At 45.4% G+C, this 26,135-nt stretch overlaps 2 protein-coding genes and 2 long non-coding RNA genes across 9 annotated transcripts in view; 3 read left to right on the top strand and 1 right to left on the bottom strand.

Moving 5' to 3' along the window:
- NEURL4 (neuralized E3 ubiquitin protein ligase 4) overlaps positions 1-4,574 on the top strand; it is a 45,283-nt gene extending 40,709 nt beyond the window's left edge. For all 3 annotated transcript variants that reach the window (XM_085045104.1, XM_085045102.1, XM_085045103.1), the window contains one exon: positions 4,353-4,574. In XM_085045104.1, coding sequence (XP_084901230.1) covers positions 4,353-4,557 — 205 coding nt within the window. In that variant the 3' untranslated portion in view covers positions 4,558-4,574. The remainder of the gene's footprint in view (positions 1-4,352) is intronic.
- Positions 4,575-6,191: 1,617 nt separating this feature from the next.
- Positions 6,192-26,135, top strand: part of LOC146423069 (uncharacterized) — a 50,797-nt gene continuing 30,853 nt past the window's right edge. For all 3 annotated transcript variants that reach the window (XR_014847656.1, XR_014847655.1, XR_014847654.1), the window contains exon 1: positions 6,192-6,931. This is a non-coding gene — a long non-coding RNA (uncharacterized LOC146423069). The remainder of the gene's footprint in view (positions 6,932-26,135) is intronic.
- On the top strand, positions 8,372-25,976 carry LOC146423073 (G protein pathway suppressor 2-like). 2 transcript variants are annotated; one of them, XM_085045118.1, is made up of 11 exons: positions 8,372-8,543; positions 11,450-11,559; positions 14,895-15,007; positions 17,694-17,770; positions 19,833-19,909; positions 22,723-22,900; positions 24,122-24,214; positions 24,812-24,891; positions 25,316-25,384; positions 25,795-25,881; positions 25,918-25,961. In XM_085045118.1, the coding sequence occupies exons 1-10, from the start codon at positions 8,450-8,452 to the stop codon at positions 25,852-25,854; spliced, it is 951 nt and encodes a 316-aa protein (XP_084901244.1). In that variant the 5' UTR covers positions 8,372-8,449; the 3' UTR covers positions 25,855-25,881; positions 25,918-25,961. The 2 variants fall into 2 exon arrangements, with proteins under 2 accessions (XP_084901244.1, XP_084901243.1); XM_085045117.1 differs by having other exon boundaries at positions 25,795-25,976.
- The window catches only part of LOC146423068 (uncharacterized), a 50,695-nt gene continuing 48,194 nt past the window's right edge, over positions 23,635-26,135 (bottom strand). The window contains exons 2-3 of the long non-coding RNA XR_014847658.1: positions 24,076-24,110; positions 23,635-23,759 (exon numbers count right to left, since the gene is read on the bottom strand). This is a non-coding gene — a long non-coding RNA (uncharacterized LOC146423068). The remainder of the gene's footprint in view (positions 23,760-24,075; positions 24,111-26,135) is intronic.

Raw genomic sequence — 26,135 nt, 5'->3', positions numbered from 1 at the left:
CCGCGTGCAGTGAGTGGGCGGGGCTTGTGGAAAGGGGCGGGGCTTGTGGGGAAATGGGGAGGGGTTTGTGGGGGAATGGGAGGGGCTTGGAGCCACTCGCCAGCCATGTGGCGTGAGTGGGCGGGGCTACAGACAGGGCGGGGCTTGTGGGGAAAGGGGGCGTGGCTAAGGGAAAGGGCGTGGCTAAGGGAGGGGCTAAGGGAAAGGGGCGGCGCTGGAGCCGTTCGCCAGCCGCGTGCAGTGAGTGGGCGGGGCTACCGGAAAGGGGCGGGGCTTGTGGCGAAATGGGCGGGGCTTGTGGGGAAATGGGCGGGGCCTGGAGCCATTTGTCAGCCGCGTGCAGTGAGTGGGCGGGGCTAAGGGAGAAGGGGCGGGGCTAAGGGAAATGAGATGGGCTTGTGTGAGAATGGGCGGGGCTAAAGGGGAAGGGGCGGGGGGCTAGGGAGAGGGGCGGGGGCTGGAGCTGTTCACCGGCTGCGTGCAGTGAGTGGGCGGGGCTTGGGGAAGGGGCGGGGCTAAGGGAAATGGGGCGGGGCATGAAGAAAGGGGCGGAGCTTGGAGCTATTCGCCAGCAGTGTGCAGTGAGTGCGCGGGGCTTTGGGGAAAGGGGCGGGGCTAAGGGAAATGGGAGGGGCTTGTGGGAGAATGGGCGGGGCTAAAAGGGGAAGGGGCGGGGCTAGGGAGGGGCGGGGCCGGGAGCTGTTCACCAGCTGCGTGCAGTGAGTGGGCGGGGCTTGGGGGAAGGGGCGGGGCTAAGGGAAATGGGGCGGGGCATGGAGAAAGGGGAGGGGCTTGGAGCTATTCGCCAGCCGCGTGCAGTGAGTGGGCGGAGCTACGGAAAAGGCGGGCTTGTGGGAGAATGGGCGGGGGTTATGAGGAAAGGGGAGGGACTTGTGGGAAATGGGGAGGAGCTAGGGAGGCGGGGCTAAGGGAAAGGGCGGGGCTTGGAGCCATTCACCAGCCGCGTGCAGTGAGTGGGCGGGGCTTGGGGAAAGGGGCGGGGCTAAGGGGAAAGGGGAGGGCCTGGAGCCATTTGCCAGCTGCGTGCGTTAGTGGGCGGGGCTAAGGGAATGGGCGGGGCTAGGGGAAAGGGGAGGGGCTTGGAGCTGAGTCGCCAGCCGCGTGTGAGTGGGGCGGGGCTAATGGAAAAGGGGCGGGGCTAAGGGAAGGGGCGGGGTTATGGGGAAGGAGGGGCTTGTGGGGAAATGGGAGCTAGGGGAAAGGGGCGGGGCTATAGGGAAAGGGGTGGGGCCTGGAGCCACCCGCCAGCCGCGTGCAGTGAGTGGGCGGGGCTTGTGGGGAAAGGGGCGGGGTTATGGGGATGGGCGGGGCTAGGGAGCCGTTCACCAGCTGCGTGCGGTGAATGGGCGGGGCTAATGAAATGGAGACGGGGCTAGGGAGAGGGGCGGGGCTAGGGAGCTAAGGGAATGGGAGGGGCCTGGAGCCATTTGCCAACTGTGTGCAGTGAGTGGGCGGGGCTAAGGGAATGGGCGTGGCTTGTGGGGCAATGGGCGGGGCTAGGGAGAGGGCGGGGCTAGGAGCCACTCGCCAGCAGCGTGCAGTGAGTGGGCGGGGCTAATGGGAAAGGGGCGGGGCTTGTGGGAGAATGGGCGGGGTTATGGGGAAAGGGGAGGGGTTTGTGGGAAATGGGGAGGAGCTAGGGAAGGGGAGGGCCTGGAGACATTCGCCAGCTGCGTGCAGTGAGTGGGCGGGGCTACCGGAAGGCGGGGCTAAGGGAAATGGGCGGGGCTTGGGGAGAATAGGCGGGGTTATGGGGAAAGGGGAGGGGCTTGTGGGGAATGGGGCGGGGCTAGGGGAAAGGGGAGGGGCCTGGAGCCACCCGGCAGCCGCGTGCAGTGAGTGGGCGGGGCTTGTAAGGAAGGGGCGGGGCTAAGGGAAAGGGGAGGGGCTTGTGGGGAATGGGAGGGGCCTGGAGCCATTTGCCAACTGTGTGCGGTGAGTGGGCGGGGCTACGGGAAAGGGGCGGGGCTACGGGAAAGGGGCGGAGTCATGGGCATGAGGGGATTTGGGGAGATTTTAGAGGATCTTGAGGAAATTTTGAGGTGATTTTTTGCGGATTTTGGGGAGGATTTGGGGGGAATTTGGGGAGGTTTTTGAGGGAAATTTGGGGATGATTTTGAGATTATTTTGAGGTGGTTTTGGGAGGATTTTGAGAGATTTTTGGGAGGATTTTGAGGTGATTTTGGGAAGAGTTTGGCAAAGGATTTTCAGGGTATTTCGGAGGGATTTTGGGAGGATTTTGGAGAGGATTTTGAGGAGGATTCGGTTGGCTTTTGGGGGCATTTTGGGATGATTTTTGGGGGATTTTGGGGAGGATTTTGAGGAAGATTTTAAGGATATTGAAGGAATTTTGCGGAAGATTTTGAGGGAATTTTGGGGAATTTCCTTGGGGATTTCGAGGTGATTTTGGGGGAATTTTTGAGGAATTTTGGAGGTGATTTGGGGAGGATTTTTAGGAATTTTTTTAGGTGATTTTTGGAGACTCTTAGAGGATTTTATGAAGGATTATGAGGTGATTTTGGGGAGAATTTTTGGCGGATTTTGAGGAAGATTTTAAGAGGCTTTTGAGGCGATTTTGGGAGGATTTTGCAGCTGATTTCGAGAGGATTTTGAGGTGATTTTGTGGATAATTTTGAGCCAATCTCTTAGAATTCCTTCTAATTTCCCCCCTGGCAGGTTCCGTGAGCCTGGCTGGTTCTGGGGGATTTTGGGGATAATTTTGGGACAATTTTGAGGAAATTTTGTGAAAGATTTTGAGGGAATTTTAGGGAATTTTGTTGGGGATTTTGGGATAATTTTGAGAGGATTTTGGGGACAATTCTGAGGGAATTCTGTGGAATTTCCTCGGGGATTTTGAGGTGATTTTGAGGGAATTTTGGGAACGATTTTGAGAGGATTCTGGGGACAATTCTGAGGGAATTTTGGGGGATTTTGGGGACGATTTTGAGGTGATTTTGGGAGGATATTGAGCAATTTTTGAGGTGATTTTGGGACAATTTTGAGGTGATTTTGGGGAGGATTTTGAGGTGATTTTTGGGACAATTTTGAGGTGATTTTGGGGAGGATTTTGCTCTAACTCCTTCCCCTCCCCAGGTTCCCAGAGCCCAGCTGGTTCCGGGGGATTTTGGGGACGATTTTGGGAAATTTTTGAGGTGATTTTGAGGGAATTTTGTGGACAATCTCTCAGAATTCACTCTAATTTCCCCCCCAGGTTCCAGGAGCCTGGCTGGTTCTGGGGGGATTTTTGGGGATAATTTTAAGAAGATTTTGAGGTGATTTTGGGGATAATTTTAAGTGGATTTTGAGGTGATTTTGGGACAATTTTGAGGTGATTTTGGGACAATTTTGAGGTGATTTGGGGACAATTTTGCGGTGATTTTGGGAGGATTTTGAGCAATTTTTGAGGTGATTTTGGGGACAATTTTGAGGTGATTTTGGGGATAATTTTAAGTGGATTTTGAGGTGATTTGGGGACAATTTTGAGGTGATTCTGGGGAAGATTTTGAGGTGATTTTGGGGATAATTTAAAGAGGATTTTGAGGTGACTTTGGGGACAATTTTGAGGTGATTTGGGGACAATTTTGAGGTGATTTTGGGGAAGATTTTGAGGTGATTTTGGGGATAATTTTAAGAGGATTTTGAGGCGATTTTGGGGGGATTTTGAGCAATTTTTGAGGTGATTTGGGGACAATTTTGAGGTGATTTTGGGGCTAATTTTGCTCTAATTTCTCTCTCCCCTCCCGAGGTTCCGAGAGCCGGGCTGGTTCTGCGGGAATTTTGAGGATAATTTTGGGGGATTTTGGGGACAATTCTGAGGGAATTTTGAGATGATTTTGGGGAATTTTTGAGGTGATTTTGGGACAATTTTGAGGTGATTTTGGGAGGGTTTTGAGGTGATTTTGGGACAATTTTGAGGTGATTTTGGGCAGGATTTTGAGGCGATTTTGGGAGGATTTTGAGCAATTTTTGAGGTGATTTTGGGACAATTTTGAGGTGATTTTGGGGATAATTTTAAGTGGATTTTGAGGTGATTTGGGGACAATTTTGAGGTGATTTTGGGGAAGATTTTGAGGTGATTTTGGGGATAATTTAAAGAGGATTTTGAGGTGATTTTGGGAATAATTTTAAGTAGATTTTGAGGTGATTTTGGGACAATTTTGAGGTGATTTTGGGAGGATTTTGAGCAATTTTTGAGGTGATTTTGGGGAGGATTTTGAGGCGATTTTGGGAGGATTTTGAGCAATTTTTGAGGTGATTTTGGGGACAATTTTGAGGTGATTTTGGGGCTAATTTTGCTCTAATTTCTCTCTCTCCTCTCCCTCCCCTGGCAGGTTCCGGGAGCCCGGCTGGCCGCGGCCGCGCGGCGCCCAGCTGGCCTTCGAGGTGTGGGTCCGGCCCGGTTCGTTCCGCGCCGGCCCTCCGTCCCTGCGGCCCCCGGCCTGGCTGGAGCCCCCCGGGGGGCTGGAGCAGCTCGAGTGGGTCACCAAGGAGCCCGGGGCCACCGTGCTGGCCGGCCTGCTGGTCAGGGTGGACTGAGGGCACGGGGAAAACGGGGGATTTGGTGTGAAAAACGGGGGAAAATCGCCCCAAAACCAGGAAAAATCGTCCCAAAAATGGCGGATTTGGCCTGAAAAATGGGGGAAATTTGTCCCAAAAATGGGGGATTCGGCCCAAAAATGGGGGAAATTGCCCCAAAAACAGGGAAAATCGCCCCAAAAATGGGGAAAATCGTCCTGAAAATGGGGGATTTGACCCGAAAACGGGGGAAATCACCCCTAAAATGGGGGAAATCATCCTGAAAATGAGGGATTTGACCCAAAAAATAGGGGATTTGCCCAGAAAAATGGGGGGAAATCACCCGAAAAAATGGGGGATTTGTCCTAAAAAATGGGGGGAAAATCACCCCAAAAACAGGGAAAATCGTCCCAAAAATGGCGGATTTGGCCTGAAAAATGGGGGATTTGGCCTGAAAAATGGGGGAAATCACCCCAAAAATGGGGGAAATTTGCCCAAGAAATGGGGAAAATTGCCCTGAAAATGGGGGATTTGTCCCAAAAATGGGGGATTTGGCCTGAAAATGGGGGAAAATCCACCAAGAAATGGGGGAAATCGCCCCAAAAATGGGGGATTTGGCCTGAAAAATGGGAAATCACCCCAAAAATTGGGGAAATTTGCCCAAGAAATGTTAGAATATTTGCTGAAAAAATGGAGAATATTCGCCATAAAAATGAAGGATTTGTCCTGAGAAGTGGGGAGAATTTGCCCCAAGAATTGGGGGAAAATTTCCCAAAAATGGGGGATTTGGCCTGAAAAATGGGGGAAAATCGCCTCAAAAATTGGAGGGAATTTGCCCAAAAAATGGGAGGAAATTCACCCAAAATTGGAGGAAAATCACCCCAAAAATGGGGGGAAATCGCCCCAAATAATGGGGGAATTTGTCCCGAAAATGGAGGAAAATTGCCCAAAAAATGGGAGGAATTCACCCAAAATTAGGGGAAAATCCACCTGAAATTGGGGGATTATCACCCCAAAAAAATGGGGAAATTTACCCCAAAAATAGGGGCAATTCACCTCAAAAAATGGAGAATTTCTGCTCAAAAAATTGAGAATATTTGCTCAGAAAATGGAGACTATTTGCCATAAAAACAGGGAAAATTTGCCCAAAAGTGGGGGAAATTCCCTCAAAAAATGGCAGAAATTCATCCAAAAATTGGAGGAAATCCTCCCAAGGAATGGAGTTTTGACCCCAATTTTGGGAGGTTTGACCCCAATTTTGAGGAATTTCACCCCAATTTCGGGATGGGGAGGAAAGAGTTCAATTCAGGATGAATTCCCCACATTTTTGGGTCCCTAAATCCATTTTTTGGGATCCCAAAATCCGTTTTTTGGGCTCCCTGACCCCATTTTTGGATGATTTCACCCCAAATTTTGGGATGGGAAGGAAAAAGGTAAATTTAGGATGAATTCCCCAAATATTTTGGGTCCTTAAATCCATTTTTGGGTCCCTAAACACATTTTTTTGGGTCCCTAAATCCATTTTTGGGGTCTTTAAATCCATTTTGGGGCTCCCTGACCCCATTTTTGGGGAATTTCACCCCAATTTTGGGATGGGATGGAAAAAGGTAAATTTGGGATGAATTCCCCAAATTTTTGGGATTCTTAAATTCAATTTTTGGGGTCCTAAACCCATTTTTGGGAGGTTTCTACCCAATTTTGGGAGGTTTGACCCCAATTTTGGGATGGGGAGGAAAGAGGTAAATTTGGGATGAATTCCCCAAATTTTTAGGTTCCCTAAATCCATTTTTTGGGCTCTCCGACCCCATTTTTGGATGATTTCACCCCAAATTTTGGGATGGGAAGGAAAAAAGTTAATTTGGCACAAATTCCCTGAATTTTTGGGATACCTTAAATCCATTTTTTGGGATCCCCAAACCCATTTTTGGGGAATTTCACCCCAATTTTGGAAGGAGAAGGAAAGTTAAATTCAGGATGAATTCCCCAAATTTTTTGGGTCCCTAAACCCAAATTTTTGGGTCCCTAAATCCATTTTTTTGGGCTCCCTGAACCCATTTTTGGGGAATTTCACCCCAAATTTTGGGGGAATTCATCCCAGTTTAAAACGGGGAGGAAAGAGGTAAATTTGGGACGAATTCCCCAAATTTTTGGGATTTTAAATCCATTTTTTTGGGCTCCCTGACCCCATTTTTGGGGAATTTCACCCCAATTTTGGGGAATTTCACCCCAATTTTGGGATGGGATGGAAAAAGGTAAATTTGGGATGAATTCCCCAAATTTTTGGGATCCCTAAAATTAAATTTTTGGGTCCTTAAATCCATTTTTTGGGCTCCATAAAACCATTTTTTTGGGCTCCCTGACCCCATTTTTGGGATTTTTCACCCCAAATTTTTGGGTTTTTTTGGGGGGGGGGAGGGGTCTTGGCACTCGCCCCTCCCCCCACTGCACAGCCCCTCCCCCACCCGCCCCTCCCCCACCCCTTTATTTATTATCCCAAATGTGAATCCGGGGGTGGGGGAGGGCGAGGGAGAGGGGAGGAATTTTTGGGGATTTTTCTGGTTTTGGAATTTTTTTTTTTGTTGGTTTTGGGGTTTTCGGGGATTTTGGGATTTTTTTTTAAATTAAAGACGAAAACAGAAAAATACGAATTTTTATTTGAAGCTGCTGCGGGGTGGGGTGGGGGAGGGGCGGGGGAGGGGATTTCCCGCCAGCTCGCCCCTCCCCACCCCCTCCTCCTCCGCCCCTCCCCCACCCGGTTAGTAAAAAATAATTTAAAAAAACGAATAAAAATGAATAAAAAATGAATTAAAAATTCGGAGTTTTTTCTGTGGGGGAGGGGAGAGGGGGCGGGGCTTAAAGATGGAGATTCCCCGGGTTGGGGGCGTGGCCAGACAAGGGGGCGTGGCTTGGGAGCTGAAATGGGCGTGGCTTAGCCACCTTTATTGCCCAAAAAGTGTGTTTTTTCCTTATATGGCAATGGGGGCGTGGCTTAGCCTCATTCTCATCAAAACCCGCTGTTTGCCCTTATATGGTAATCGGGGCGTGGCTGAGCCTTATATGGTAATTAGGGGGCGTGGCTTAGCCACGCTTTCACCAAAGGAGGTGGATTATCTCCATATATGGCAATTAGGGGGCGTGGCTTAGCCTCATTCCTGCTGAAGGGCGTTGTTTATCCTTATATGGTAATAGGGGCGTGGCTTAGCCTCGTTCCCACCAAATGGGCGTGGCTTAACATAGCTTTCACCAAAGGAAGTGGGTTTTCTCCATATATTGCAATTAGGGGGAGTGGCTTAGCCTCGTTTCGGCTGAATGGGGCGTGGTTTGTCCTTATATGGTAATGGGGGCGTGGCTTAGCCTCGCTTTCACCAAAGGAGGCGTGTTTTTCTCCATATATGGCAATAGGGGCGTGGCCTAGATGCGTTCCCGCCAAAAGGGGCGTGGCTGAGCCTCGGTTTAAAGGAAGGGGCGTGGTTTGTCCTTATAGGGCGTCTGGGGGCGTGGTTTAGCCTCATTGCCACACTCAGAGGCGTGGTTTCTTCCTTATATGGCAATCGGGGCGTGGCTTAGCCTCGTTTCCACACAAAGAGGCGTGGCTTAGCCTTCTATGGCAACCTGGGGGCGTGGCTTAGCCTCGTTTCCGCACAGCGGGGCGTGGCCACCCCTCTCTCCCCGCCGGAAGGGGCGTGGCCAGAGCTGAGGGGAAGCTTTTCCCGCCTTGCCGGAACCGGAAGTTCCCTCAGCTCATCGCCGCTCGGTTCCGCGGCGCTCCGCGCTCGGCTAAACCCGGTTAAACTCGGCTAAACTCGGCCCGGCTCGGTTCCGCTCGGTTCTGCTCGGCTTATCCCGGCTCATCCCGGCTCAGTTCGGCTCGGCTCGGCTCGGCTCGGCTCGGCTCGGCCCGGCTCGGCTCACCATGCCGGCGCTGCTGGAGCGGCCGAAGCTCAGCTCGGCCATGGCCAGGGCGCTGCATCGCCACGTCATGGTGGAGAGGGAGAGGAAGCGGCAGGGTGAGGCCGGGAGGGAGCGGGGCTGTCCCCGGGGTGTCCCCAGGGTGTCCCGGGGGGCCTCAGGGTGTCCCGGGGATGGCGGGGTGGATGAGGATGAGGGGAGGCCGGGAGGGGACCGGGTTTGGGGTGTCCCCAGGGTGTCCCGGATTGTCCCGCGGTGTCCCCGGGTGTCCCGGAGCTGTCCCACAGATGTCCCACAGATGTCCCACAGGTGTCCCGGGGATCTCAGGGTGTCCCCGAGGTGTCCCCAGGGTGTCCCCCAAGGTGTCCCCAGGGTGTCCCAGCTCCCATCGCAGCCCCGCGGTGGCTCCCGAAAGGCTCCATGGCTCCCTGAGGGGAGCAAGGCCGCTGTTGCCATGGCAACAAGCCCAGCCCCGCCTTTTCCATGGCGGCAAAGCCACGCCCCCTCCGCGTCTCCATAGCAACGGGGGTTGGCGCCGTTTCTAGGTGGACACGCCCCGCCCCTCTGGGTTGCCACGGCAACAGGCCACGCCCCCATAGCGGCGGGTCCCGCCCCCAGCGCCGTTCCCATGGCAACAGGCCACGCCCCCTCTGCCAGTGGGCGGAGTCAGGGCAGGGCTTGGGGGACCTGAGACCCCCCAAAAAAACCCAAAAAAATCCCTAAAAAAACCCCAAAAAATCCCACTGGGAGCCCCAAAAATCCACCTGAAAAATCCCCAAGGACCCCCCAAAAAAAGCCCCCCAAAAATCGCAAAAAACTCCCTAAAAAACCCAAAAAAATCCCACTGGGAGCCCCAAAAATACCCCCAAAAAATCCCCAAGGACCCCCCAAAAAACGCCCCTAAAATCCCTTAAAAAAATCCCCAAAAAACTCCCCAAAACACCCCAAAAAATCCCACTGGGAGCCCCAAAAATACCCCTGAAAACTCTCCTTGGACCCCCAAAAAATAAACCCCAAAAACTCCTCTGGGATCCCCAAAAAAAGCACCCAAATCCTCCTGGGATCCCCAAAAAAACCCTCAAAAACCCCACTGGGAGCCCCAAAAAATACCCCAAAATCCCAGTGGGACACCCAAAAAAAAACCCCCAAAAACACCCCAAAAAACTCCTTGGATCCCCAAAAACTACCCCAAAAAATCCCCTGGGACACCCCAAAAAAATCCTTCAAAAATCGTCCTGGGATCCCCAAAAAAAGCCCCCAAAACCCCCCAAAAAAATCCTCTAAAAATCCCCAAAACACCCCTAAAAATCCCACTGGGAGCCCCAAAAAAATCCTTCAAAAATCCCACTGGGATCCCAAAAAATATCCCCAAAACCTCCTAAAAAAACCCTTAAAAATCCCAAAAAAACCCCTTAAAAATTCCCAAAAAAACCCTTAAAAATGCCCAAAAAAACCCCAAAAATCCCCAAAAAAACCCCAAAAATCCCCCCAAAAAAACCCCAAAAATCCCACTGGGATCCCCAAAAAAAAACCCCAAAAACTCTCCTGGGATCCCCAAAAAAAATCCCCCAAAACCCCTCAGTGACCCCAAAAAATCCAGGGATTCTCAGTGGGTCGGGAGGATCCCAAAAAAACCTCTCTGGAATCCCCAAAAATCCCAAGAAATTCCCTTAAAATCCAAAAAAATCCCCCAAAAATTTTGTTTATTGGGATTTATTGGGATTTTAAGTGGATTTATTGGGATTTTATGAGGATTTATTGGGATTTTAGGTGGATTTATTGGGATTTTTTTGGGATTTATTGGGACTTCAGATGTTTCTTTTTTGCTTTTTTTGCAGAGATTTATTGGGATTTTTGGGATTTATTGGGTTTTTTGTGGATTTATTCGGATTTTATGAGGATTTATTGGGATTTTATGAGGATTTATTGGGATTTTAGGTGGATTTATTGGGATTTTGGCTTTTTTTGTGGAGATTTATTGGGATAAAGTGGATTTATTAGGACTTTATGTGGATTTATTGGGATTTTTGTGGATTTATTGGGGTTTTTTTTTGATTTATTGATATTTTAAGTGGATTTCTTGGGATTTTAGGTGAATTTATTGGGACTTTATGTGGATTTATTGGGATTTTTTTGGGATTTGTTGGGACTTTAGGTGTTTCTTCTTTGGTTTTTTTGCAGAGATTTATTGGGATTTTTGGGATTTATTGGGGTTTTTTTGGATTTATTGATATTTTAAGTGGATTTATTGGGATTTTTGTGGATTTATTGGGATTTTTGGGGGATTTATTGGGATTTCATGTAGATTTATTGGGATTTTGGGGGTTTTTGGTGGGTTTTTTTGAAATTTAATTGGATTTATTGGGATTTTAAGTGGATTTCTTGGGATTTTAGGTGGATTTTTTGGGATTTCATGTACATTTATTGGGATTTTGGGGGTTTTTTTGGTGGTTTTTGTTGGATTTCAAGTGGATTTATTGGGATTTTAAATGGATTTATTGGTAATTTCTGTGAATTTATTGGGATTTTTCTGGGCTTTATTGGGATTTCATGTAGATTTATTGGGATTTTGGGGGTTTTTGGTGGGTTTTTTAAAATTTAATTGGATTTATTGGGATTTTACGTGGATTTTTTGGGATTTTTGTGGGATTTTGGGGTTTTTTTGGGTGGTTTTTGTTGCATTTTAATTGGGCTTATTGGGATTTTTTGTGGATTTATCGTGATTTTGAGGTTTTTTGGGGAGATTTATTGGGATTAAGTGGATTTATGGGGATTTTTGTGGGATTTATTGGGATTTTTGGGGGTTTTTTTGGTAGGATTTTTGGGATTTTTTTGTGGATTTATTGGGATTTTATGTGGATTTATCCTGATTTTGGGGTTTTTTTGGGATTTCTGACCCCAAATTCAAACAAAATCCCAATAAATCCAAATAAAATCCCAATAAATTCAAATAAAATCCCAATAAATCCAAATAAAATCCAAAAAATTCCCATTTTTCCCGCAGAGGAGGAGGAAGTGGATAAGATGATGGAGCAGAAAGTTCGGGAAGAACAGGAGAGGAGGAGGAGGAAAGAGCTGGAGGAGAGAATGTCCCTGGAGGAGACCAGAGAGCAGGTGGGGAGTCCCAAAATTCACCCCAAATTCACCCCAAAATTCACTGAAAATCCAAAAAAATTACACCCAAAAATTCACTGAAAATCCAAAAAAATTACACCCAAAAATTCACCTGAAATTCCAAAAAAATTCACTGAAAATCCAAAAAAATACACCTGAAAAATTCACCCAAAATCCCAAAAAAATTCATGGAAAAATTCACCCAAAATCCCAAAAATTACACCCAAAAATTCACTGAAAATCCCCAAAAAATTCATTGAAAAATTCACCTGAAATCCAAAAAAATTCACTGAAAATCCCCAAAAAATACATCCAAAAATTCATCCAAAATCCCAAAAAATTACACTGAAAATCCCAAAAAGTTACACTGAAAATCCCCAAAAAAATACACTGAAAATCTCAAAAAATTACACCCAAAAATACACTGAAAATCCAAAAAAAATTCATTGAAAAATTCACCCAAAATCCCAAAAAAATACACCCAAAAATTCATCTGAAAGTCCCAAAAGATTGCACTGAAAATGCCAAAAAAATACACTGAAAATCCCAAAAAATTCACCTGAAATCCAAAAAAATACTCCCAAAAATTCACTGAAAATCTCCCAAAAATTCACCTGAAAACCCCAAAAAATACACCCCAAAATTCACTGAAAATCCCAAAAAATTACACTGAAAATCCCCAAAAAAGACACTGAAAATCCTAAAAAATACACTGAAAATCCCAAAAAATACATCAAAAAATTCATCCAAAATTCCAAAAAATTACACTGAAAATCCCAAAAAGTTACACTGAAAATCCTAAAAAAATTCACTGAAAATCCCAAAATATTCACTGAAAATCCCCCAAAAATTCACTGAAAATCCCCAAAAAATACACTGAAAATCCTAAAAAAATACATCTCAAATCCCTGAAAATTACACCCAAAAATTCACCTGAAATCCCAAAAAATTCACTGAAAATCCCCAAAAAATACATCCAAAAATTCATCCAAAATTCCAAAAAATTACACTGAAAATCGCAAAAAGTTACACTGAAAATCCCCCAAAAAATACACTGAAAATCTCAAAGAATTACACCCAAAAATTCACTGAAAATCCAAAAAAAATTCATTGAAAAAATCACCCAAAATCCAAAAAAAATACACCCAAAAATTCATCTGAAAGTCCCAAAAAATTCACTGAAAATCCAAAAAAATACACCGAAAAATTCGTCTGAAATCCCAAAAAAAATACACTGAAAATCCAAAGAAAATTACACTGAAAATCCCCAAAAAAAATACACCTGAAAATCCCCCAAAAAATCACTCAAAATCCCCCCAAAAATACACTGAAAATCCTAAAAAAAGTACACTGAAAATCCAAAAAAATTACACTGAAAATCCCCAAAAAATTCACCCAAAAATTCACCCAAAATCCAAAAAAATACACCCAAAAATTCATCTGAAAGTCCCAAAAAATTGCACTGAAAATGCCAAAAAAATACACTGAAAATCCCCAAAAAATTCACCTGAAATCCAAAAAAATACACCCAAAAATTCACTGAAAATCTCCCAAAAATTCACTGAAAATACCAAAAAATACACCCAAAAATTCATCTGAAATCCCCAAAAAATACACCCAAAAATTCACTGAAAATCTCCCCAAAATTCACTGAAAATCCCAAAAAATTACACCCAAAAGTCCCCTGAAATTACCCCAAAAATGTACCCAAAAATTTACCTGAAATCCCCAAAAAATACACTGAAAATCCAAAAAGAAATACACCCAAAAATTCACTGAAAATCCCAAAAAATTGCACCCAAAAATTCACCTGAAATCCCAAAAGAATTCACTGAAAATCCCCAAAAAATACATCCAAAAATTCATCCAAAATCCCAAAAAATTAGACTGAAAATCGCAAAAAAATTCACTGAAAATCCCCAAAAAATTCACCTGGAATCCAAAAAAATCCACCCAAAAATTCACCTGAAAATCCCAAAAAAATTCACTGAAAATCCAAAAAAAATACAACGAAAAATTCACCTGAAATCCCCAAAAAATACACCTGAAAATCCCAAAAAAAATCACTCAAAATCACCCCAAAAATACACTGAAAATCCTAAAAAAAGTACACTGAAAATCCAAAAAAATACACTGAAAATCCCCAAAAAATTCACCCAAAAATTCACTGAAAATCTCCCAAAAATTCATCTGAAATCCCAAAAAATACCCAAAATTCACCTCAAAACCCAAAAAATACATCCAAAAATTCACCTGAAATCCAAAAAAAATACACCCAAAAATTCACTGAAAATACCAAAAAAATATACTGAAAATCCCAAAAAATTCACCCAAAAATTCATCTGAAATCCCAAAAAAATTCACTGAAAATCCCAAAAATTACACTGAAAATCCCCAAAAAAATTCACTGAAAATCCTAAAAAATAGACTGAAAATCCAAAAAAATTCACTGAAAATCCCAAAATATTCCCTGAAAATCTCAAAAAAATACACTGAAAATCCTAAAAAATACACTGAAAATCCCCAAAAAAATAACATTTTTTTCCCTAAAAAGCCCCAAAAAAAATCACATTTTTCCCCAAAAAATTCCCATTTTTCACCCCAAAAATCCTTTTTTTTTTCCCAAAATTCCCAGATTTTTCCCAAAATTCCCATTTTTCACCTCCAGGATGACAAAACCCTTCAAATTACCCCCCAAAAAAAACATTTTTTCCTTAAAAAATCTCAATTTTTCTCCAAAAATCCCCCAAAAATTCCCATTTTTTTTCCCAAAATTCCCATTTTTCACCTATAGGATGACAAAACCCTTCAAATTCCTCCTAAAAATCACATTTTTTCCCCAAAAATCCCCCAAAAAATCACATTTTTCCCCCAAAAAATCACATTTTTCCCCCAAAAATTCCCATTTTTTCCCCAAAAATCCCCCAAAAATTCCCATTTTTTTCCCAAAATCCCCGGATTTTTTCCCAAAATTCCCATTTTCCCGAATTTCCAGCTGCTGAAGCTGCAGGAGAAGCTGGGAGCTCTGCAGGAGGAGAAATCCCTCCAATCCCCCCCAAAAATCACATTTTTCCCAAAAAAATTCCCATTTTTCCCCAAAAAATTCCCATTTTTCACCCCAAAATTCCCATTTTTCACCTCCAGGAGGACAAAACCCTTCAAATTACCCCTAAAAAATCACATTTTTCCCCCAAAAATTCACATTTTTTCTCCAAAAATCCCAAAAAAATTCCCATTTTTTCCCCAAAAAATCCCATTTTTTCCCCAAAAATCCCATTTTTTTTCCTAAAATTCCCGGATTTTTTCCCCAAATTCCCATTTTTCCCGAATTCCAGCTGCTGAAGCTGCAGGAGAAGTTAGGAGCTCTGCAGGAGGAGAAACATCAACTCTTCCTGCAGCTCAAGAAGGTTTTGCACGAGGAGGAGAAGAGACGCCGCAAGGAGCAGAGGTGGGACTGGAAATTGGGAATTTTGGGGAAAATTTGGGGATTTTGGGGAAAATTTGGGGATTTTTGGGGAAAATTTGGGATTTTTTGGGGGATTTTGGGAGATTTATTGGGATTTTATTTCAATTTATTTGAAGTTTTGGGGATTTTATTTGAGTTTATTAGGATTTTATTTGAATTTTTTTGGGTTTTGTTTGAATTTTTTAGGATTTTGTGGGATTTTTTTTGGGTTTTATTTGAATTTATTGGGATTTGGGGAGGTTTTGTTTGAGTTTATTGGGATTTTATTTGAATTTTTTAGGGTTTTATTTGAATTTTTTTTGGTTTTATTTGAAATTTTTAGGATTTTATTTGAATTTTTGGATTTTATTTTGATTTTTTAGGATTTTATTTCAATTTTTTGGGATTTTATTTGATTTTTTTAATTTTATTTGTATTTTTTGGATTTTATTTGAATTTTTGGGATTCTATTTGAATTTTTTAGGGTTTTATTTGAATTTTTAGGATTTTATTTGAAATTTTTGGGATTTTATTTGAATTTTTGGGGTTTTATTTGAATTTTTTGGGATTTTATTTGAGTTTATTAGGATTATCTTTGAGTTTTATTAGGATTTTTTTTTTATTTGAATTTTTTGGTTTTATTTGATTTTAGGATTTTATTTGAATTTTTGGGATTTTATTTGAGTTTTTGGGTTTTATTTGAATTTTTTGGGATTTTTTTTATTTTGTGTGATTTTATTTGAATTTTTTAGGGTTTCATTTGAATTTTTTAGGATTTTATTTGAAATTTTTTGGATTTTATTTGAAATTTTTTTTATTTTATTCGAATTTATTGGGATTTTGGGAGGTTTTATTTGATTTTTTTAGGGTTTTATTTGAATTTTTTAGGATTTTATTTGAATTTTTTTGGATTTTATTTGAATTTTTGGGGATTTTAGGAGGATTTTTGGGGATTTTGGGAGGTTTTATTTGAGTTTATTGGGATTTTATTTGAATTTTTAGGATTTTATTTGAAATTTTTTTATTTTATTTGATTTTAGGATTTTATTTGAATTTTTTTGGATTTTATTTGGATTTTTTTTTATTTTATTTGAATTTTTTCGGTTTTTATTTGAATTTATTGGGATTTTTTTATTTTATTTAAATTTTATTAGGATTTTATTTGGATTTACTGGGGATTTTTTAGGATTTTATTTGGATTTTTTTGGATTTTATTCAATTGTGGATTTGGGAGGTTTTGTTTGAGTTTATTGGGATTTTATTTGAATTTTTAGGATTTTATTTGAATTTTTTAGGATTTTATTTGAAATTTTTTTTATTTTATTCGAATTTATTGGGATTTTGGGAGGTTTTATTTGATTTTTTTTTAGGATTTTATTTGAATTTTTTAGGATTTCATTTGAATTTTTGGGGATTTTAGGAGGATTTTTGGGGATTTTGGGAGGTTTTATTTGAATTTCTTGGGATTTTATTTGATTTTTTTAGGATTTTATTTTGATTTTTTGGGATTTTATTTGAATTTTTGGGATTTTATTTGAATTTATTGAAATTTTATTTGAATTTTTGGGGATTTTATTTGAGTTTTTTGGGAAATTGTGATTTTAGGAGATTTATTTGGATTTTGGGGATAATTTGGAAGTAATTTTGGGATAACTTTAGGATAATTTTGGGATAATTTTAGGATAACTTTGGGATAATTTCGGGACAATTTCAGGATAATTTTAGGCTGATTTTGGGGTAATTTTGGGCTAATTTTAGGACAATTTTAGGCTGATTTGGGGATAATTTTGGTGTAATTTTAGGACAATTTTAGGCTGATTTTGGGATCATTTCAGGACGATTTTGGGCTAATTTTAGGATAATTTTGGGATAATTTTAAGATAAGTTTGGGATAATTTTAGGCTAATTTTGGGATAATTTCAGAATAATTTCAGGATAATTTCAGGATGATTTTGGGCTAATTTTCAGATAATTTCAGGCTGATTTTGAGATAATTTTAGAATAATTTTAGGCTGATTTTAGGATAATTTTAGAATAATTTCAGGATGATTTTGGGCTAATTTTGGGATAATTTTAGGCTAATTTTGGGCTGATTTGGGGATAATTTTGGTGTAATTTTAGGACAATTTCAGGCTGATTTTAGGCTAATTTCAGGCTAATTTTAGAATAATTTCAGGATAATTTTAGGATGATTTTGGGCTAATTTTCAGATAATTTTAGGCTAATTTTGGGCTAATTTTAGGATAAATTTGGTATAATTTTGGGGTAATTTTAGGGTAATTTCAGGATAATTTCAGGACGATTTTGGGCTAATTTTAGGCTGATTTTGGGATAATTTTAGGCTGATTTGGGGGTAATTTTGGGCTAATTTTAGGCTAATTTTGGGCTGATTTCGAGATAATTTTAGGATAAATTTGGGCTAATTTTAGGATAAGTTTGGGATAATTTCAGACTGATTTTGGGCTAATTTCAGGATAATTTCAGGCTGATTTCAGGATAATTTTAGGATAATTTCAGAGGATAATTTTGGGATAATTTTAGAATAATTTCAGGATAATTTTAGGATAATTTTAGGATTATTTTGGGCTAATTTCAGGATTATTTTGGGCTAATTTCAGGATAATTTTAGACTAATTTTAGGATAATTTTGGGCTGATTTTGGGCTAATTTTGGGCTCATTTCCCCCCAGTGATCTCACCACTCTGACAGCAGCTGCTTATCCCCAGAGCCTGGGAGTGCCTGGAGCTCATCTGCTGGGCATGGCAGGTGAGGGATTTGGGGGATTTGGGATATTTTGGGGGATTTTCAGGAATTTTGGGGGGTTTGGGGGAATTTGGGGGTTTTGGGGGAAATTTGGGGGATTTTGGGATTTGGGGGAGGTTTGGGGTAAATTTTTGGGGAGATTTGGGGGAATTTGGGGATTTTGGGGTGATTTGGGGAGGTTTAGGGGGAATTTGGGGAGTTTTGGGGAGATTTTAAGGGGATTTGGAAGAAATTTGGGGGGATTTGGGGAAATTATGGGGAATTTTGGGGTAATTCGGGGTGATTTTGGGGTTTTTTTGGGTTAATTTTGGCTATTTTTGGCTCCCAGGCAGCTCAGGCACTCCTCGCTCAGGACTTTGATTTTGGGGTTTTTTGGGGCTAATTTTGAGATTTTTTTGGGCTAATTTTGGGGGGTTTTTGGCTAATTTTGGGCTGATTTTGGGGGATTTTTTGGGTTGATTTTGGGGGATTTTCTGTCTGATTTTTGGGTTAATTTTGGCTATTTTTGGCTCCCAGGCAGCCCAGGCACTCCTCGCCCAGGACTTTGATTTTGGGGATTTTTTTGGCTAATTTTGAGATATTTTTGGGGCTAATTTTGGGGGATTTTTTGGGCCAAATTTGGGCTAATTTTGGGGGATTTTTGGGCTGATTTTGGGGTTAATTTTGGCTATTTTTGGCCCCCAGGCAGCCCAGGCACTCCTCGCTCAGAACCTTGATTTGGGGTTTTTGGGGCTAATTTTGGGGGTTTTTTTGGGTCCCCAGGCAACTCAGGGTGCTGATTTTGGGCTGATTTTGGGGTGTGTTTTGGGCTCAGTTTGGGGTTTTTTTGGGCTGATTTTCAGGTTTTTTTGGGCTGATTTTAGGCTGATTTTGGGTTAATTTTTGGGTTAATTTTGGCTATTTTTGGCTCCCAGGCAGCCCAGGCACTCCTCACTCAGAACTTTGATTTTGGGGTTTTTTGGGGCTAATTTTGGGGGTTTTTTGGCTAATCTTAGGCTGATTTTGGGGGATTTTTTGGGTTGATTTTGGGGGATTTTCTGGCTGATTTTTGGGCTAATTTTGGGTTAATTTTGGCTATTTTTGGCTCCCAGGCAGCTCAGGCACTCCTCACTCAGGACTTTGATTTTGGGCTGATTTTGGGCTGATTTTGGGGTATTTTTTGGGCTAATTTTGGGGGGTTTTGGGCTAATTTTGGGCTGATTTTGGGGTATTTTTGGGCCAATTTTGAGATATTTTTGGGCTCATTTTGGGGGTTTTTGGGCTGATTTTAGGCTGATTTTTGGGCTAATTTTGGAGGATTATTTGGGCTAATTTTGGGGTACTTTTGGGCTGATTTTTGGGTTGATTTTGGCTATTTTTGGCCCCCAGGCAACCCAGGCACTCCTTGCTCAGGACTTTGATTTTGGGTTTTTTGGGCTGATTTTTTGTCTAATTTTGAGATATTTTTTGGGCTCATTTTGGGGGTTTTTGGGCTAATTTTAGGCTGATTTTTGGGCTAATTTTGGGCTGATTTGGGGGTATTTTTTGGGCTAATTTTGGCTATTTTTGGCTCCCAGGCAGCCCAGGCACTCCTCGCTCAGAACTTTGATTTTGGGGTTTTTTGGGGCTAATTTTGGGGGTTTTTTGGCTAATTTTGGGCTGATTTTGGGGGATTTTTTGGGTTGATTTTGGGGGATTTTCTGGCTGATTTTTGGGCTAATTTTGGGTTAATTTTGGCTATTTTTGGCTCCCAGGCAGCCCAGGCACTCCTCGCTCAGGACTTTGATTTTGGGCTAATTTTGGGGTATTTTTTGGGCTAATTTTGGGGATTTTTAGGGTATTTTTGGGTTTAATTTTGGGGTAATTTTGGGGTATTTTTGGGTTAATTTTGGGGTATTTTTGGGCTGATTTTTGGGTTAATTTTGGCTATTTTTGGCCCCCAGGCAGCCCAGGCACTCCTCGCTCAGGACTTTGATTTGGGGTGTTTTTTGGCTAATTTTGGGTCTTTTTTGGGCTAATCTTAGGCTGATTTTAGGCTAATTTTGGGCTGATTTTTGGGTTAATTTTGGCTATTTTTGGCCCCCAGGCAGCCCAGGCACTCCTCGCTCAGGACTCATCGGCGCTGACAGAGCCAAGCAGATGTTTGGTCCTCCTGTCATCAGTGTGAGATTTTGGGGGAAATTTGGGGAATTTTGGGGAAATTTGGGGGAAATTTGGGATCCTTGAGTGATTTTTGGGGTCCCTGGGTTGGAATTTGGGGAGGATTTGGGGGAATTTTGGGGGAAAATTGGGATCCTTGAGTGATTTTTGGGATCCTTGGGTGAGTTTTGGGGTTCCTGGGTTGGAATTTGGGGAGGATTTGGGGGAATTTTGGGGAAATTTGGGATCCTTGAGTGATTTTTGGGGTCCCTGGGTTGGAATTTGGGGTCCTGGGAGGGAATTTGGGGATCCTTGGGTAATTTTTGGGGTTCCTGGGGGAGAATTTAGGGTCCCTGAGGAGGATTTTGGGGAGGATTTGAGGTTCTGGGGTGAAAATTTCGGATCCCTGGGTGATTTTTGGGATCCCTGGGTTGGAATTTTGGGGGAATTTTGGGGAATTTTGGGATCCTTGAGTGATTTTTAGGGTTCCTAGGAGGGAATTTGAGGTCCCTGAGGAGGAATTTGGGGTCCCTGGGGGGTTTTAGGATCCCTGGGTTGGAATTTGGGGAAGATTTGGGGGTCCTGGGTGATTTTTGGGATGCCCAGGATGGGAATTTTGGGTTCTCCCCGAATTTTGGGATCCCTAGGATGGGAATTTTGGGATCCTTGAGTGGTTTTTGGGAATTTTAGGAACCTCCTCCCCAAATTTGGGGTTCCATAGGATGGGAATTTTGGGGTTTCCTCAAATTTTGGGTTCTCTAGGATGGAAATTTTGAGATCCTTGGGTGATTTTTTGGGGGATTTTGGGATCCTTGGGTGGGTTTTTTTTTAATTTTGGGTTCTCCCCAAATTTTGGGATCCCTAGGATGGGAATTTTGGGATCCTTGGGTGGTTTTTTTGGGAATTTTGGGATCCTTAAGTAGTTTTTTTGGGAATTTTAGGATCCTTGGAAATTTTTTTTTTGGGGAATTTCTGCTTCTTCCCAAAGTTTGGGTTCCCTAGGATGGGAATTTCAGGATCCTTCGGTGGTTTTTTTGGGAATTTTGGGATCCTTGGATGGATTATTTTTGGAATTTCTGCTTCTCCGCAAATTTTGGGATCCCTAGGATGGGAATTTCGGGGTTCCTGGGTTGGAATTTCGAGATCCTTGGGTGATTTTTTTTGAATTTCGGGATCCTCGGGTGGTTTTTTTTAGGAATTTTGGGTTCTCCCCAAATTTTGGGCTGCATGGGATGGGAATTTTGGGATCCTTGGCTGGTTTTTTTGGGACTTTCGGGATCCTTGGGTGGTTTTTTGGGGGGAATTTTGGGGTTTCCCCAAATTTTGGGATCCTTGGGTCATTTTTTTGGGAATTTCGGGATCCTTGGGGTGATTTTTTTGGGAATTCCAGGATCCTTAGGTGGTTTTTTTTGGAATTTGGGGATCCTTAGGTGGTTTTTTTTGGGGATTTTGGGTTCTCCCCAAATTTTGGGATCCCTAGGATGGGAATTTCGGGATCCTTGGGTGATTTTTTTGGGGAATTTCGAGATCTTTGGGTGGTTTTTTGGGGGGAATTTTAGGGTTTCCCCAAATTTTGGGATCCTTGGGTAGTTTTTTTGGGAGTTTCGAGATCCTTGGGTGATTTTCTTGGGAATTCCGAGATCCTCGGGTGGTTTTTTTTAGGAATTTTGGGTTCTCCCCAAATTTTGGGCTGCATGGGATGGGAATTGTGGGATCTCTCCAAATTTTGGGCTCCCCAGGATGGGAATTTTGGGATCCTTGGGTGGTTTTTTTGGGAATTTTGGGGATCTTTGGGTGGTTTTTTGGGGGGAATTTTGGGGTTTCCCCAAATTTTGGGATCCTTGGGTCATTTTTTTGGGAATTTCAGAATCCTTAGGTAGTTTTTTTTGGGAATTTCGGGATCCTTGGGTGGTTTTTTGGGGGGATTTTGGGTTCTCCCCAAATTTTGGGATCCCTAGGATGGGAATTTCAGGATCCTTGGGTGGTTTTTTTTGGGAAATTTCGGGATCCTTGGGTGACTTTTTTGGGGAATTTCGAGATCTTTGGGTGGCTTTTTGGGGGGAATTTTAGGGTTTCCCCAAATTTTGGGATCCTTGGGTCATTTTTATGGGAATTTTAGGATCCTTGGGTCATTTTTTTGGGAATTTCAGAATCCTTAGGTAGTTTTTTTTGGAATTTGGGGATCCTTAGGTAGTTTTTTTTGGGGATTTTGGGTTCTCCCCAAATTTTGGGATCCCTAGGATAGGAATTTCAAGATCCTTGGATGAGTTTTTTTGGGAATTTTTAGATCCTTGGATGGGTTTTTTTGGGAATTTCGAGATCCTTGGGTGGTTTTTTGGGGGGAATTTTGGGGTTTCCCCAAATTTTGGGATCCTTGGGTAGTTTTTTTGGGAATTTTAGGATCCTTGGGTGATTTTTTTTGGAATTTCAGAATCCTTAGGTAGTTTTTTTGGGAATTTCGAGATCTTTGGGTGGTTTTTTGGGGGGAATTTAGGGGTTTCCCCAAATTTTGGGATCCTTGGGTCATTTTTTTGGGAATTTCAGGATCCTTGAGTCGTTTTTTTGGGGGGAATTTTGGGATCCTTGAGTGTTTTTTTTGGGAATTTCGGGATCTTTGGGTGGTTTTTTGGGGAATTTCAGGATCCTTGAGTGGTTTTTGGGGGGAAAACATGGAATCCCCAAATTTTAGGATCCTTGGGTAGTTTTTTTGGGAATTTTAGGATCCTCGGGTGATTTTTTTTGGGAATTCCAAGATCCTCGGGTGATTTTTTTGGGAATTCCAGGCTCCCCCCTCCCCAAATTTGGGGATCCCCCCCTAACCCTCCCCTCCCCCCCAGCCGCGCCATTTCGGAGCCCAGCCCCCTTTCGGCGGGGCGGGAGACCCCGCGGCCTTCGGGGCGGGGCAGGGCGGGGCTGGCCCCTCCCCCTTCGGGGTGGGGCAGAGCCAGGCCCCTCCCCCACCCTTCCCCAGCGCCCAAAACCCGGCAGCCTATGGAGGAACCCAGCAGCTGAGGCGTGAGTGAACTGGGAGAGACTGGGAGGGACTGGGAGGGACTGGGAGGGGATTGGGTTATACTGGGATGGACTGGGAGGGACTGGGAATGGAGTGGGAGGGACTGGGATGGACTGGGATATACTGGGATGGGGTTGGGTTGGACTGGGAGAGACTGGGAGGGGATTGGGTTATACTGGGAGGGACTGGGAGGGACTGGGATGAACTGGGAGGGACTGGGATGGGGTTGGGTTATACTGGGAGGGACTGGGAGGGGATTGGGGGAGACTGGGTTATACTGGGAGGGGATTGGGTTATACTGGGAGGGATTGGGAATGGACTGGGAGCGACTGGGAGGGGATTAGGGGAGACTGGGATAAACTGGGAATGGATTCAGAGGGACTGGGAGAGACTGGGAGCGACGGAGAGACTGGGAGGCACTGGGAGGGGATTGGGTTATACTGGGAGGGACTGGGATGGGGTTGGGTTATACTGGGAGGGACTGGGATATACTGGGATGGGATTGGGAGGGACTGGGAGGGACTGGGAGGGGATTGGGTTATACTGGGAGGGAACTGGGAATGGACTGGGAGGGAACTGGGGGGGACTGGGATGGGCTGGGAATGGATTCGGAGGGACTGGGAGGGACTGGAATGGGGTTGGGTTATACTGGGAGGTCACTGGGGTGGTCACTGTGGGGTTACTGGTGTTACTGGTGGTCAGTGAGTGGTCAGTGGTGGTCAGTGGTCACTCACTGGTCACCCACTGGTCTCACTGGTCACTCACTGGTCACTCACTGGTCACTCACTGGTCACTGGTCACTCTGGTCACTCACTGGTCACTACTGGTCACTCAGTGGTCACTCTGGTCACTCACTGGTCACTATTGGTCACTCACTGGTCACTACTGGTCACTCTGGTCACTCACTGGTCACTCACTGGTCACTCTGGTCACTCACTGGTCACTCAGTGGTCACTACTGGTCACTACTGGTCACTCAGTGGTCACTCAGTGGTCACTCAGTGGTCACTACTGGTCACTCAGTGGTCACTCAGTGGTCACTATTGGTCACTCAGTGGTCACTCACTGGTCACTCACTGGTCACTCATGGTCACTCACGGTCACTCACTGGTCACTCTGGTCACTAGTGGTCACTCACTGGTCACTCACTGGTCACTCACTGGTCACTCACTGGTCACTCTGGTCACTCAGTGGTCACTCAGTGGTCACTCTGCTCTCTCCCAGCTCCAGCCGCATTCCCAGCGCTGCCATTCCTGCCCCAGCAGCCACCAGGGGGCGCCTTCGGCCTGCACGGGCACTTCCCACCTGCGCAGCCAGGTAAGGATACACCTGAGATACACCTGAGATACACACCTGAGATACACACCTGAGACACACCTGTACACACCTGTACACAGCTTAAACACACCTGCACGGGCACTTCCCACCTGCGCAGCCAGGTAAGGACACACCTGAGATACACCTGTACACACCTGTACACACCTGAGACACACCTGTACACACCTGTACACATGTTAAATACACCTGCACGGGCACTTCCCACCTGCGCAGCCAGGTAAGGAGATACACATGTACAGCACACCTGTACACACCTGTACACACCTTACATACACCTGTACACACCTGTTCACACCTTAAACACACCTGCACGGGCACTTCCCACCTGCGCAGCCAGGTAAGGACACACCTGTACAGAGATACACCTGTACACACCTGTACACACCTTAAATACACCTGGGCACACCTGCACGGGCACTTCCCACCTGCGCAGCCAGGTAAGGAGATACACATGTACAGATACATCTAGAGACACCTGGGCCACACCCAGTCACACCTAGACACACCTGGGGCACACCTGGGCCCCGCCCCGGTCTGGCCCCGCCCCCTCACGTGACCCTCTCGCCCCTCCCCCAGGGTTCCTCCCCCCCAGCTCCTCCCTGCCCCTGCAGAAGCAGCTGGAGCACGCCAACAGCCAATCAGGGTTCAGCGAGCCTGTGAGAGGGGCGGGGCCTCGGCAGGGGGCGGGGCCTGGGGAGGGGGAGGGGCTGAAGGGATTGGGGGAGGGGCTGAGAGTGGGGGAGGGGCGAAGGGTGGGGAGGAGCCAAGGGAGGTGGGAGGGGCAGTGGGTGGGGGGAGGTGGGGAAAATTTGGGGTGGAATATGGAAGGTGGGGGAGGCAGGGGAGGGATGTGGTGGGGGAGGGGTGGAAAAATTTGGGAGGGGCTAGAAGTGGGGGAGGGGCAAGAGCTGGGTGGGGGAGGGGAATGACCGGGCTGAGCGTGGCTGAAAGGATTGGGGGAGGGGCATTGGGGGATTGGGGGAGGGGCGGGGAGCGGTGGGGGAGGGGCAGAGAGGGGTGATCCCGGGGGGGGGTGTCGCTGCCTCTCCCCCTCCCCCACCCATCCGCCCCTCCCCCCAGGCGCTGCACGCTGGCCCCGCCCTCCTGCCCAGCCCCCAACTTCCGGTGCCAATCCAGGGCAACCCCAAGGTCCGGGGGGGGAGGGGCGAGGGGGGAGGGGCGGAAATGGGGTGGGGGAGGGGCGGAAGCGGGGGTGGGGGAGGGGAATTGAGGGGGTGGGGGAGGGGCGTTGTGGCGTTTTCGGGGCGAAACTCGCGGGTTTTGGGGGTTTTTGGGGGTTCGTTTCCGGCGTGGGGGGATGGGCACCCCCGCGTGCCCCTCCCCCCACCCACCGCCGCCCCTCCCCCCACAGCCGGCGCTGCCCTTCCCCGCCCCCCGCGCCGCCTCCCCGGGACCTTCCCCCCCACGGCGCCGCCCCCAGCCGCCCCCCACGTGAGTCCCCTCACCCCGCCCCTCCCCCACCCCACCCCCAAAAACCGCGGGGGGAGGGGAGGCAGCGCCGCCCCTCCCCCACACCGCCCCTCCCCCACCCCCCGCAGGCTCGCCACGCCCCCTTTCCCCTCCCCCACGGGCAGGGGCAGCGCTTCTACCACAAGTGATGACGTCACGGCCGGACACGCCCACCCTCCCCGCGGTGACGTCACGGCGGGACACGCCCACCCGCGCGGGAGGATGACGTCACGGGGTGGGGGAGGGGAGGTGGCTCGGTGGCCCCTCCCCCCTCCCCAGGCGTTAATTAAACTGATTCATTAATTAAATGGATTAATTACCAACGGGCTAATTGAGGGGAGCAAAGGAGGATCAGGAGAAGTGAAATAAAATCCCAAAATTAACCCAAAATTCCTTCTTGGCTTTGGCATCGCCAGAGTGGACAACTGGA

The sequence above is a fragment of the Lichenostomus cassidix genome, unplaced genomic scaffold (genome assembly GCF_008360975.1).
Source record: "Lichenostomus cassidix isolate B80296 unplaced genomic scaffold, HeHo_3.0 HiC_scaffold_34, whole genome shotgun sequence".
NCBI classification, from domain to species: Eukaryota; Metazoa; Chordata; class Aves; order Passeriformes; family Meliphagidae; genus Lichenostomus; species Lichenostomus cassidix.
Note: the sequence above shows the minus strand (reverse complement) of the source record. Positions and strands in the feature narration are given on the sequence as shown.